This window comes from Podarcis liolepis (genome assembly GCF_965112155.1).
Source record: "Podarcis liolepis genome assembly, chromosome: 2".
Taxonomy (NCBI): Eukaryota; Metazoa; Chordata; class Lepidosauria; order Squamata; family Lacertidae; genus Podarcis; species Podarcis liolepis.
In genome coordinates this window covers 21,462,437-21,474,000 of record NC_139555.1, presented here as the reverse complement: position 1 = coordinate 21,474,000, position 11,564 = coordinate 21,462,437, and the positions used below count along the sequence as shown (strand labels likewise).

General features: G+C 48.9%; 1 protein-coding gene across 1 annotated transcript; it reads right to left on the bottom strand.

Annotated features, from left to right (window-relative positions):
* Positions 1-296: 296 nt before the first annotated feature.
* LOC310700506 (tubulin alpha-1C chain-like) lies at positions 297-10,833 on the bottom strand. Its single transcript, XM_083490268.1, has 4 exons — positions 10,680-10,833; positions 5,066-5,288; positions 4,819-4,967; positions 297-1,377 (listed from the first exon to the last, which is right to left on the bottom strand). The coding sequence occupies exons 1-4, from the start codon at positions 10,680-10,682 to the stop codon at positions 403-405; spliced, it is 1,350 nt and encodes a 449-aa protein (XP_083346394.1). The 5' UTR covers positions 10,683-10,833; the 3' UTR covers positions 297-402.
* Between the last annotated feature and the right edge of the window lie 731 nt (positions 10,834-11,564).

Sequence of the window (11,564 nt, the reverse complement as noted above, 5' to 3'; positions counted from 1 at the left end):
ACACTGCCAAGGCAGCCATCTTGTGTTACGCCCTCTCCACCAGCAGCACACCCAGTTGTTGACCGACACCCATGGGACTTTAGAGTTCCAAATGTGCCTGCCTGTTCCTACTGTAGCCAGCCAGACACTGATGGGAAGCCCACAAACAGGGACAGGGGCATAATAGCCCTTTCTCGCTCATGTTCCTAAGCAACAGGGTTGCAGACACATGGCTTCCAGTGCTGAAGCTTGGACCCAGGCCTACAACTCAGAAGGACAGGGCACGGTTTGTTCTATAAAGAAAGAAACAAGACTGCTTTCAGCTAAACATTTTGTTTAATGAGTCTAACACAATGGGCAGCAGAAGGCATCCAGAAGGAAGACAGGAGCGAGAAGTAGAAAACAAACGGATACAAACAGAAATCAGTATTCTTCGCCCTCATCATCCCCATCGGCACTGTCTGCCCCAACCTCCTCATAATCCTTCTCTAGGGCAGCCATGTCCTCCCGGGCCTCCGAGAACTCGCCTTCCTCCATCCCTTCCCCAACGTACCAGTGGACAAAGGCACGCTTGGCATACATCAGATCAAACTTGTGGTCCAGGCGAGCCCAGGCCTCAGCAATGGCTGTGGTGTTGCTCAGCATGCAGACGGCACGCTGCACTTTGGCCAGGTCGCCCCCGGGGACCACCGTGGGGGGCTGGTAGTTGATACCAACCTTGAAACCGGTGGGGCACCAGTCCACAAACTGGATGCTACGTTTGGTCTTGATGGTGGCAATAGCAGCATTGACATCTTTGGGAACAACGTCCCCACGGTACAACAGGCAGCAGGCCATGTATTTACCGTGACGAGGGTCACATTTCACTAATTGGTTGGCCGGCTCAAAGCAAGCGTTGGTGATCTCTGCTACCGTCAGCTGTTCATGGTAAGCTTTCTCAGCTGAGATGACCGGGGCGTAGGTGGCCAGGGGGAAGTGGATTCGGGGATAGGGCACCAGATTGGTCTGGAATTCTGTCAGGTCTACATTCAGGGCACCGTCAAATCGCAGGGAGGCCGTGATGGAGGACACAATCTGGCTGATAAGGCGGTTGAGGTTGGTGTAAGTGGGGCGCTCAATGTCCAGGTTCCTGCGGCAAATGTCATAGATGGCCTCGTTGTCTACCATGAAGGCACAGTCGGAGTGCTCCAGGGTGGTGTGGGTGGTCAGGATGGAGTTGTAGGGCTCGACGACAGCTGTGGAGACTTGGGGAGCTGGGTAGATGGAGAACTCCAGCTTGGACTTCTTGCCGTAGTCAACGGACAGGCGCTCCATCAGCAAGGAGGTGAACCCAGAGCCGGTGCCCCCACCAAAGCTGTGGAAGACCAGGAAGCCCTGGAGACCTGTGCATTGGTCGGCCTGTTGGAAAGAGAGAGGTTTTAAAGGATTCTCACAAGTCCTGACATGGTCTTGCTGAAAAGCCTGCTTAGTCACTTAATATGGAGACTACTTGGGGTTTGGAGACAGTAAGAGTCAGCTTTTCACAAGATCATACAGCAGAAGGCAGTCTCTGCAGAAGGCTCCTAGGCACTGCAGCAGAGACTTCTGAATGGGATAAAGGAGAGGGGGACAGAGACACTGAGCCTCACTTAATACTATGTCCCTGTAGCTTCCAGACAACTATGACCTGTAATTCAAGGGCTAGACCTTATATGGAGGACAACTCAACCATTAAGCTCCCCTTCTTAGACCAACTGGTCCTGGTAAATTTATGCTTATGCTACTCCTGCCCCAGCTCTTAGCTTTGGAGGACAGATCAATCTGACCGCACAAATCATTGCATGATCACACCGCCTCCTCTGCTACTGGGGGTTTAGAGAGAGCAAAATCCAATTTCCTTGAAGATGGCATATTCCTCCAGTAGCCAACGTAGTGTCCTCCAAAGGCTGTGGGGTCTATTTCCCATCAACCCAAGCAGTCTTGGCACTCACCATCTTATGAGGTGGTAAGCAATGATGGGGATTGTAGTCTAACAACGTCCAGATGTCACAATGCTAGCTAACTCTGTTGTAGCAGAAGATAATCCCTGGGCCTTTGCTTATTTAAGAATTTTGATCCTAACACTAATTTAAGATCACAACACAAGAAGACTATTCTTTATGATTATCTCCTTCCCACCCACAGCACTTACCCCCTTCAACGTAATTGCCCATGAGTTGTTGACTGAGCAATGTACCATGTCCACACATCAAGGACAGACTGGTGATCTATCTCCTTCCTCTCTTGTACAACTTGGGAGTTACCAACCTGAGCAACATCCAAAATTGGGACACAGGGGCTGAAACAAATGACCTTTTGCACACCACTGGGACAATCTGCATAAGGCATGGATGGGAACCTGTGGCTTCCATACACTGCTGGACTCAAATTAAAATAGCTCATGGTCTGGGATGACAGGGACATTTTTGCTTAACCATTTCCAGAAGTCCAAAGCTTCCTCACCCATGAAGTAAGAGGAATGGTATTAATCAAAGTCTCCCTTTGAACAATGCTCATTTTACAGAAGACCACTGAAGCCACAAGGTAAGCCATGAAGCATGCGTACGACAATTCTTCTTCGAGCTGTGGTTTATACAAGACGCAGCAAATGGCACCCACTTTCTTAAATCACGAAGCCCCATTTTAGAGCTAGAGATCACAGAGACTCAGCAATCTCCAACTTCCTGGGAAAAGGCAACTATGCTTATGATTGCCTATAAAAAGCACCTCAATACAACAAGCAGATTAACAGCTTGGCTGCATGCATTTTTACTCAGTTACTGTTCTTTAGCCTTAAAGCAGCAGGGTGCCTATTAGCATACACAGAGCAGTTTCCCCTCCAAATATTTATGAGAAACTACAGCCTGTACAATCCTACCTCTTCAACTCTTGCTAAAGATAAAGAGCAGAGCTAACAGTCTCCCATACAGATAAGCCCAAGAGCTTTTATCTTCAGAAACTCAACAATGCCACTCCTGGCTTCCTTAAACTGTACAATTCCCCACCCCCACAACTCTCTGTGCTTCTTTTATTTCCATAGGCTGAAAGATTAGAATTTAAATAACAAGGTTCCTGTGAGCACATTCACAGCCTAGGAATTTTATTTTCCCATGACTAGAGTTATACAGAGAGCTCTTCCACTTTACACAAAGCTCTATTTCTGCTTTTCTAACCAAGCAATTGTTTCTTTGGGTGGCATCCAAATAAATAATTATGTGAGCGGAAAAACTTTGGCTTGCGCAATGGAACTTGCCCTCCCATGTGAACCCCAAAATATGATCCAGGTGGCTTGAGGAACCCCTGGAACAGTTTCTGGGGTGAAAAGAGGAGGGAAGTCTCATTGTGAAAGTGTTCTGCTTGAGCTAGGGGTTACTTAGTACTACTTTGGATATTATTCCTTTGCTATTTGTGGATTTGGTGTGTGGGAGATCCCACCTGCAAGTGAAACGGAACAAAGGCTCATTGAAAAGCTGCCCCCAAGCTCCAGGAGAAGCAGAGAAAACACAATACAGGCAAAAATAACAAAAAACTTGAGATTAGGCAACAAAAAAGAAAAGACTCCAATTTGCGCAGCCACACACCCCTAGGTCCAGTAAGATGCACACCCTTGCTTGGAATATTGTGCATGTAGCGATGGGGAAAAGCATTCCCAAATGCATTCGAGGACTAGAGACCATGGGCTTCCTCTCACAAAAATCCACGCCCGGTTTTTCCTGCAAGCCCAATTTTGGCAGCTGTAGAGTGACATTCCTCTCTTGCCTGCCAAGATCAAAGAATTTGCCTTCAGAGGCTCTTTGAGGGCAGGCAGGGGAGAAGAACCACTGCACATTCAGATTTGGAGTTGGGCGTTTTTAAGTCTATCTCAAGCATCCTTTCCTTTGTCTTTAGAAGATCCTGTGAAGACTTCCTTCCCCCAGTCAGCTTTTCAGAAGACCACACAACAGAAGTAAGTCTCTGCTGAAGGCTCCTAGGCAGTGCAGCAGACTTCTGAATGGGATGAAGGCGAGGGGGACGGAGACACTGAGCCTCGCTTAATACTATGTCCCTGTAGCTTCCTAACAACCATGGCCTGTTAATTCAAGGGCTAGACGTTATACTGAGAACATCTCAACCATTAAGCTCCCCTTTGTAGACCAACTGGTCCTGGTAAATTAATGCCTATGCTACTCCTGCCCCAGCACTTAGCTTTGGAAGACAGATCAAAATGACTGCACAAATTATTGCATGATCACACTACTACCTCGGCTATCCTAAGTTCTTTGGGGAAAAGCAGGATACAGTGCATGTGAAGTATTAATTAGCAGCAGTGTACAACTGAGTATGCAATTTATTCTTGCCTTTAAGGAGGTGAAGGAAAACTGCAGACTTGTACAGGCAGGGAGGACCTGCTCAAAAGTTTAACACAGCTTGGGCATAAAGCAAAACCTGCAACAAAATGTTGCAGTGGGAGGAGTGTCAGGATCCCCCCCCCTTGCCATTCCATTCCCCTCTCCCCTTTGCTTTTACATTTTCTCCTCCTAGCACATAGAATTCTATGGACTCCAAGCACACTCAGTCTTCACTTATCAATTTTGGAGGGTCCACATTTATCCTTTTTTTAAAGGGTTTTGTCTATTTCTGAAAAGCTGGCCTTTCCCTGTTAACATGGGCAGTGCTTTTTCTTGCTACAACCATGCTCACAGCCGGAACAGAGGAAACAAGAAGGAACATATTAAAGAAATGTCCTTCCCCCATTTATAATGGGTGCGTTTGTGAAACGTCTTTCCTGTTGTGTTTAGAAGCCCCTTCCCCCAGTCTCGCAGGCTGCAGACATCAACTCACCAGCTTGCGTATCCTGTCGAGGACCAGGTCAATTATCTCCTTGCCAATGGTGTAGTGGCCCCTGGCATAATTGTTGGCAGCATCCTCCTTGCCAGTGATGAGCTGCTCAGGGTGGAAGAGCTGGCGGTAGGTGCCAGTGCGCACCTCATCTGTGGAGAGAAGCAATTGGAAGCATCAAGACCTCTGGCATCCCTCCTGTAGACACAAACACAGCTAGAAAGCTATTAGAAGTGCCTTGTTTGCTCACCAATCACAGTTGGTTCCAGGTCCACAAAGACTGCCCTGGGCACGTGCTTGCCAGCTCCCGTCTCACTGAAGAACGTGTTGAAGGAGTCGTCTCCTCCCCCAATGGTCTTGTCACTGGGCATCTGCCCATCAGGCTGGATGCCATGCTCAAGACAGTAGAGCTCCCAGCAGGCATTGCCAATCTGGACTCCGGCTTGGCCAACGTGGATGGAGATGCACTCACGCTGCAGAGAGAAGCCGTTAAAATGAATGCATGGATCCTTCCTTCCTCAATGCAGACACACACCCCACAGACCTGGAACTCCCCTGTCCAACCAATTCCATGTTATTTTAAATCCCCCATTCCTACCCATGAGTTTAGGGCCTGCCTTCAGAACTGCACAGAAAGGAATGAAGTGATATATCTAGAGCAGTTTGTGCATGTACACACTGACTGAGCAAAGATGTGCTAGTCGGTGGTGGTGCTGTAGTCTAAACCACTGAGCCTCTTGGGCTTGCCGATCAGAAGGTCAGGGGTTTGAATCCCGGTGACGGGATGATCTCCCATTGCTCGGTCCCAGCTCCTGCCAACCTAGCAGTTCGAAAGCACACCAGTGCAAGTAGATAAATAGGTACTACTGCGGTGGGAAGCTAAGCAGCATTTCCATGCACTCTGGTGTCCCGTTGCTCCAGAAGTGGTTTGGTCATGCTGCCACATGACCCAGAAAGCTGTCTGTGGACAAAAGCCGGCTCTCCCGGCCTGAAAGCGAGATGAGCTCCGGAACCCCATAGTCACCTTTGACTGGACTTAACCATCCAGGGGTCCTTTAACTTTACCTAGTCGGCAGTCTACTAGGAAGTAAGCAGCTAATGAATTGCTCACAATGCAATGTCATCATCCCCAAGGCAGAGCCATGGTACAGCTGGGAATAAGCAGTCCCCCATCCTGCCCCACTTCTGTGGCCTCAGACTTGCAGAATTCAAACTGTGTTTATAGAAATTGTGCTTTAACCACAGATTTTTAGAACACTGTATGCCAAAGACCCAGAAACCAGAATGCAAACAAAATCCATTGCCTAGGAAATAAGACATGTGGAAAATTCACTCACTTTCTTAAAGCTAAGCTGATAATACTCGGGAGTCATTTAAAGAAGGAACTTGTCCACATGCCAGTCTGTTGCGACTTTAATCCATTTTTTTGATGATTGATAAGGAGAAAGTGGCTTGTGACAGCTTTGGATGCCAACAGCTTTTACCCAGAAACTGTTGGTGAAAACAAATTCTCCCCCATCATTCTATCTGAAGAGAAGGGAACTCTTAAACGAGACACCAGCACCTACAGAATGGGATACCTCATTTTTCCTTTAGAAAGGGTAGGCCTTTGTGATGTCTAAAATGTACAATGGGAAACAAAAACAAGACACTGGGCAATAGGTATTCATCATAATGTAGAAATGGAAGCATGGGAACGATTACAGAATACGGATATAAAATCCACAGCATGTAAGAGAAAATTCTATGAAAATGTTATATAGATGGCACCTAGTACAGGCATATCCAACTCTCTAGAGACTGCGATCTACTCCCCAGTATTATAAAATTGGCAGCGACCTATCCATTGCCCACAGTTGTTGAGCTTTTTTTTTTGGGGGGGGGTGCCCAGAGTCCCTCACCCCTAAAAACACTGGCCCTGAAGGATCTTCACTGTCTCCCAGTTCAAAGTGTTTGTGGTGACCTTTAAAGCCCTAAACAACCTCAGCCCAGTGTACCTGAAGGAGTGTCTCCACCCCCATCACTCAGCTCCGACACTGGGGTCCAGCGCCGAAGGCCTTCTAGCGGTTCCCTTACTGTGAGAAGTGAGGTTACAGGGAACCAGGCAGAGGGCCTTCTTGGTGGTGGTGCCCACCCTGTGGAACACCCTCCCAAACAAACAACTATCTGACTTTTAGAAGACATCTGAAGGCTGTCAGGGAAGTTTTTAATGTTTGACATTTCATTATGTTTTCATATATGCTGGAAGCTGCCCACAGTGGCTGGGAAACCCTAGCCACATGAGTGGGGAATTAATAATAATAATAATAATAATAATAATAATAATAATAATAGGGACACTGGTCACTGCAGTTTATTTGTATTTCCCACAAGTGAACTCCTGAAGCGTTACATAGAACTGCAACAATCTTGTCCCTTCTTAAGCTTCATAAACCTACTTGAACATGCAGACAGTGAGATAAATGAGCAGGAGAGACAGACTGAAGTGTGAGGTAGTAGTCTTTTTCCCCTGGGTAGGAAAGAGGTCCTACCTCGGACTAGCCAGATGAGCTTGGCCAAGGGTGTGCAATAGGACCAACCGATGCCCTACACGACAACACTAACTCAACCCTGAAGCACCAATTGTATGCAAGACACTGTTACTCATTCCTAATCGGCACTGCAGGCTTTGGGTGTGACTCAAACAACCCGGTGCCTGTTGAGTCATTGTGTCTGCTGCAGCAGCACAATGTATCTCTCAGGACTGTAAAATCTGTATAGTATCACATTTTTGCCTCATGCTTTAGGTTACACAAACGCAGCAAATACAGAGTTGCCATATTTCAAGAGTAAAAACCAGCACACCCTGAAAGTTTTTCAGTGGTGTTTTTTTTTTTGGAAACCACTGAAATTTTTGAACTATCCAGGACAAAGCAGCAAATATTTCTTTTTGATAGGAGAATCAGGGGATTATGGGTCCTGTTGGGGGGGGGGAGCAACTGCCCCCACCCCAAACACCCATGACTACAGACACTGTGCTCAAAGTTGTTCCATTGGTCAAAAGGACTAAGGCCTGGAGATTATAGGAGTGCTGGAGTTTAAGCGAGACACGGTTCCTAGCCTGCTCATTATTGCTTCTTCGGATAGCTCATCCAGATGCTAATGAGTTGATGTTTCAGAGCCAGTTCTTTTGAACTCCCAACAGGATTTGGCTTGTTTTAGCTAGTTGCTGCCAGCAAAGTGAAAACGCAGCAAGAGCTAAGCAGAAGAGGCCCAAGGCCTCACCCCACCAAAGCAGGCAATTGAGTGCTAGGCAACTGAGCCCCATTATCCTTCCCACAGCACAAACAAGGGGGAGGAGAGCAAGGAGCAGATTTGGTTTCATAGAGCTAGCCAAGTCCTGTGCATTATTGGGTAGCCTCAGTTTCTGGAACCCAGAACACTAGGATCAGGGTTCCAAAGGGGGTTAACGTGTCTCTCCGACAAGTTGTGGGGGCACAGAGAAACATTTTGCACAGGGCTCCAGGCTTACCAACAGGCAAACAAAAGCAAACCAGAGCAAGATGATTCTAGCTTTGTTTCTCATACTGTTCCCCATAAGTGTTCTACAAAGGCAACAGGGATACTAGGCAGGTGAAAGGCAGCGCCGCTCCTTGGATCAACTGCAAGGTGGGAGACTTGGGGCTGGGGGGGCAATGCCCCATTTGCCCTGGGGATCAGACTCCACTGCCAACAGGTGGAGGTATCCTTTTGTTGATATCTGGTGCAAGGATACACCCTTAATTTCCTCCAGTTATTCAGATTTGAAACAAATCCAGTTTTATTGCAAGGATACACCCTTAATTTCCTCCAGTTATTCAGATTTGAAACAAATCCAGTTTTGTTTGCAGGCTAGTTACTCAGATTTGAAACAAAAAATTAAAAAGTCTACTCAACAGCTCGGTTTTGAGTAATCTCTTAATTTGTTTTTAATTTAAACAACAACTGATGCTGGAACTGCATCTTTCGTATTTCAACTGAGCCACAAAATGGAGCTGTTATGCCCTTTGAAGATCTGTCCCTCCTAACTCACTTTGGCTGAACACGCCTTGCTTTCCAGCAACTTTTAAGCCATTTTGCCCTGCCTGCTGGTTGCTGGACATTATGCAATGCCACATAATGCCCCTTCTATGCAGGATCTATTTGCCAGAGCCAAGCTTCGCAGCTGGCAAGTTCAAACTTGGCCACTTTTGCTTTCAAGATGCGACCCAACCCCAAAAAGGATTACCTTGCCTAAGGATGCCTCTTAAGCGCAACCTAAGCCGCTTAGCCTGGCTGATTTGCAATGGGCATTTGGGGACAAGAGTGTGTGTTTATTTTTTTTCTTGCATGGGGGGGGGGGCAGGATTGGTTTGCAGCGTTTCCTTCTTTTGCCAACAGGCAAATGAAGCGCACAAGGTTCTGCATTCAACCGCCCGGGGAAATGACGCAACAAGCTGGTTATTCAACAAGGCTCTTCCCGCGCGTTCTCTCTGGCGGGCCGCTCGCCTTGGACTCTGGCTTTCCAACTCTGCTTGGAAGAAGTGACTCAACACGTAGTTACGGAAGCAAGAAAAAAGAGTTCTGGACATGGGCGTAACCAGGAATTTTGTGGGGCGGGAGAGGCAGGCCTTTTGTCAGGGGGACAGGACCTATGTGATTCGTCACTTAAGTATTTCTATTGTTTTACTTGATCTGGGGGGCGGGCAGCTGCCCTCACTTACCCCCCCCCCTACTACGCACATGGGTGTGGAAGAGGCTGCCATGCCGGGCTTAAGCGGCCACATCCTGCTGCTTGAGGTTCCAGAAGCATGCTTCCGGAGGATTTTTTGCAAAAGAGCTTGTGTTCCATTGACCCATTTCCAAGAAAGGGTAAATCGAGGCGCACTGAGACTATTCAGATATTCTCATTGTCTAGTTTGGTAACGACTGGACTAAGCAACGCACCCCAGAATCCGCTTCCGGCACTGACCCTAACAAGCCCCGTAGAGACGCAATTGAATCCCAAGCGCCCCCCCCCCCCAAATGATCAGAATCGGGACAAATGAGGCACCTTATGCTTCTAAATGGCACGTTAAAGGTTAAAGAGGAGTACAATGGTACCTCGGGTTAAGTACTTAATTCGTTCTGGAGATCCGTTCTTAACCTGAAACTGTTCTTAACCTGAGGTACCACTTTAGCTAATGGGGCCTCCCGCTGCCGCCGCTGCGCGATTTTTGTTCTCACCCTGAAGCAAAGTTCTTAACCTTAAGCACTATTTCTGGGTTAGCGGAGTCTGTAACCTGAAGCGTATATAACCCGAGGTACCACTGTAAGGCCATTTAGGGGCTTTTCCTACACCAAGGAAGCTGGGCGCCCCACCGCGTGCGCGCAAGTTTCAGGCCACTCGCTCCCTTCGCTCCCCCAAGCCATTGCGCGGAAACGACTCGGGCAACGCTCCTCCGGATGTGCGCACACGCAGCCGAGCGGACACGTGTCTGCGCGGCGCGATTTCCTGCACGCGGAAACGCTCTTCCCGGGACAACGAGGGAGAAGAAAGCATCTCCGCCTCGCCAGCGCCTTTTGGCCCCCATCCGCTCGACACCCGCGTCCCAGGAACCCCGAGCTGGCTACCGACACCCACAGGGCGCAGACCCCTCGCCTCACACCCCATGGCCCTGGATGCCCGAGCGCCCACAAAATTCCCCGTGGAGAGCACCCACTAACCTGGGTGCCAGGGCGATGCATGTCGCATGGGCACTCACGCTTGTGGGGCCAGGTTGGCACCGCTGCACCCCACCCTGCCTCGCTTTCCTGGTTCCCAGGCACGAACCCCCGCGAAACCTTTGTCTCCAAGCCGCCTCCTCCTCCTCCTCTTCGCTACTTACCATGTTTCCTCGACGGCAAGGAAGCAAAAAAGCAACGAAGCGGGAGAAGGAGGAACCGAGTCTTCCTCACTAGTCGACCCGTTGAGGGAGCCGCCGGTGAGCCAAAACTTCGTCCGAACTGCGGGGCGGGTTGGGGCGGGGCCTTTTATAGGGTTGGGAGCGTGTCGTCGGCAGCAGGGGCGGGGCTTGGCGGAGGGAGAAGGAGGCGCCCTACCCCGCCCCTTCACCGGCTCCTGATTGGCGGGTTCGAATTTCCCGAAAGGTGAAGGCGGGCGGGATAGCGAATGAGGAGCGGAGAAGCGGCTACCGCCATGAATGGAGGGGGGGGAGGACAAGGACCCCGCTTTTCACAGAGGAATTCATAGGAGCCAAGGGCGTAGCCAAGAGGAGAGCAGCTGCCCCCAATAAAAATACTTAACTAAGGTTCTGTGCCCCCCCCAAAAATTGGCCCTCCAACAAAATATCTGAGCCCCTCCCAAAACGGATGGCAGGGTGCCAACTTGAATAAAATACTGGGGGGACGACAGGTAAGTCCCATCCCGCATCATCGATCACGTGACTATTTGAATGACAATGTCTATAAACTGGGGTGGGTCCATATAAACTGGGATGGGGGGCTTAAACCCCTTAAATATTTTATTGAAGGGGTTCCGAAGAGCCCCCGGCCCCTAAGAGTCGGCTCCAATGGTTGATAGGCATTGCCATTCAAATGGTGTGCGTGCACCGTGCCACGTGATCGAGGATGTGGGGAGGGGCTTACCCGGTCCCCCCTCCACCTCCAAATGTTTCATTCAAGCAGTTTTGGCATATTTCAAAAAAGTAAAAACCAGAACGCCCCCAAAATCGTCGAGCTTTTTCTTACCAAAGCACTAAAAAAATTTTAGA

Coding starts and splice junctions, on each gene's coding strand:
- LOC310700506 (XM_083490268.1), bottom strand. Junction 4,968..5,065: donor CCTGGAACCAACTGTGATTG/GTGAGCAAACAA, acceptor TTCTCTCCACAG/ATGAGGTGCGCACTGGCACC. Junction 1,378..4,818: donor TCGACAGGATACGCAAGCTG/GTGAGTTGATGT, acceptor TCTTTCCAACAG/GCCGACCAATGCACAGGTCT.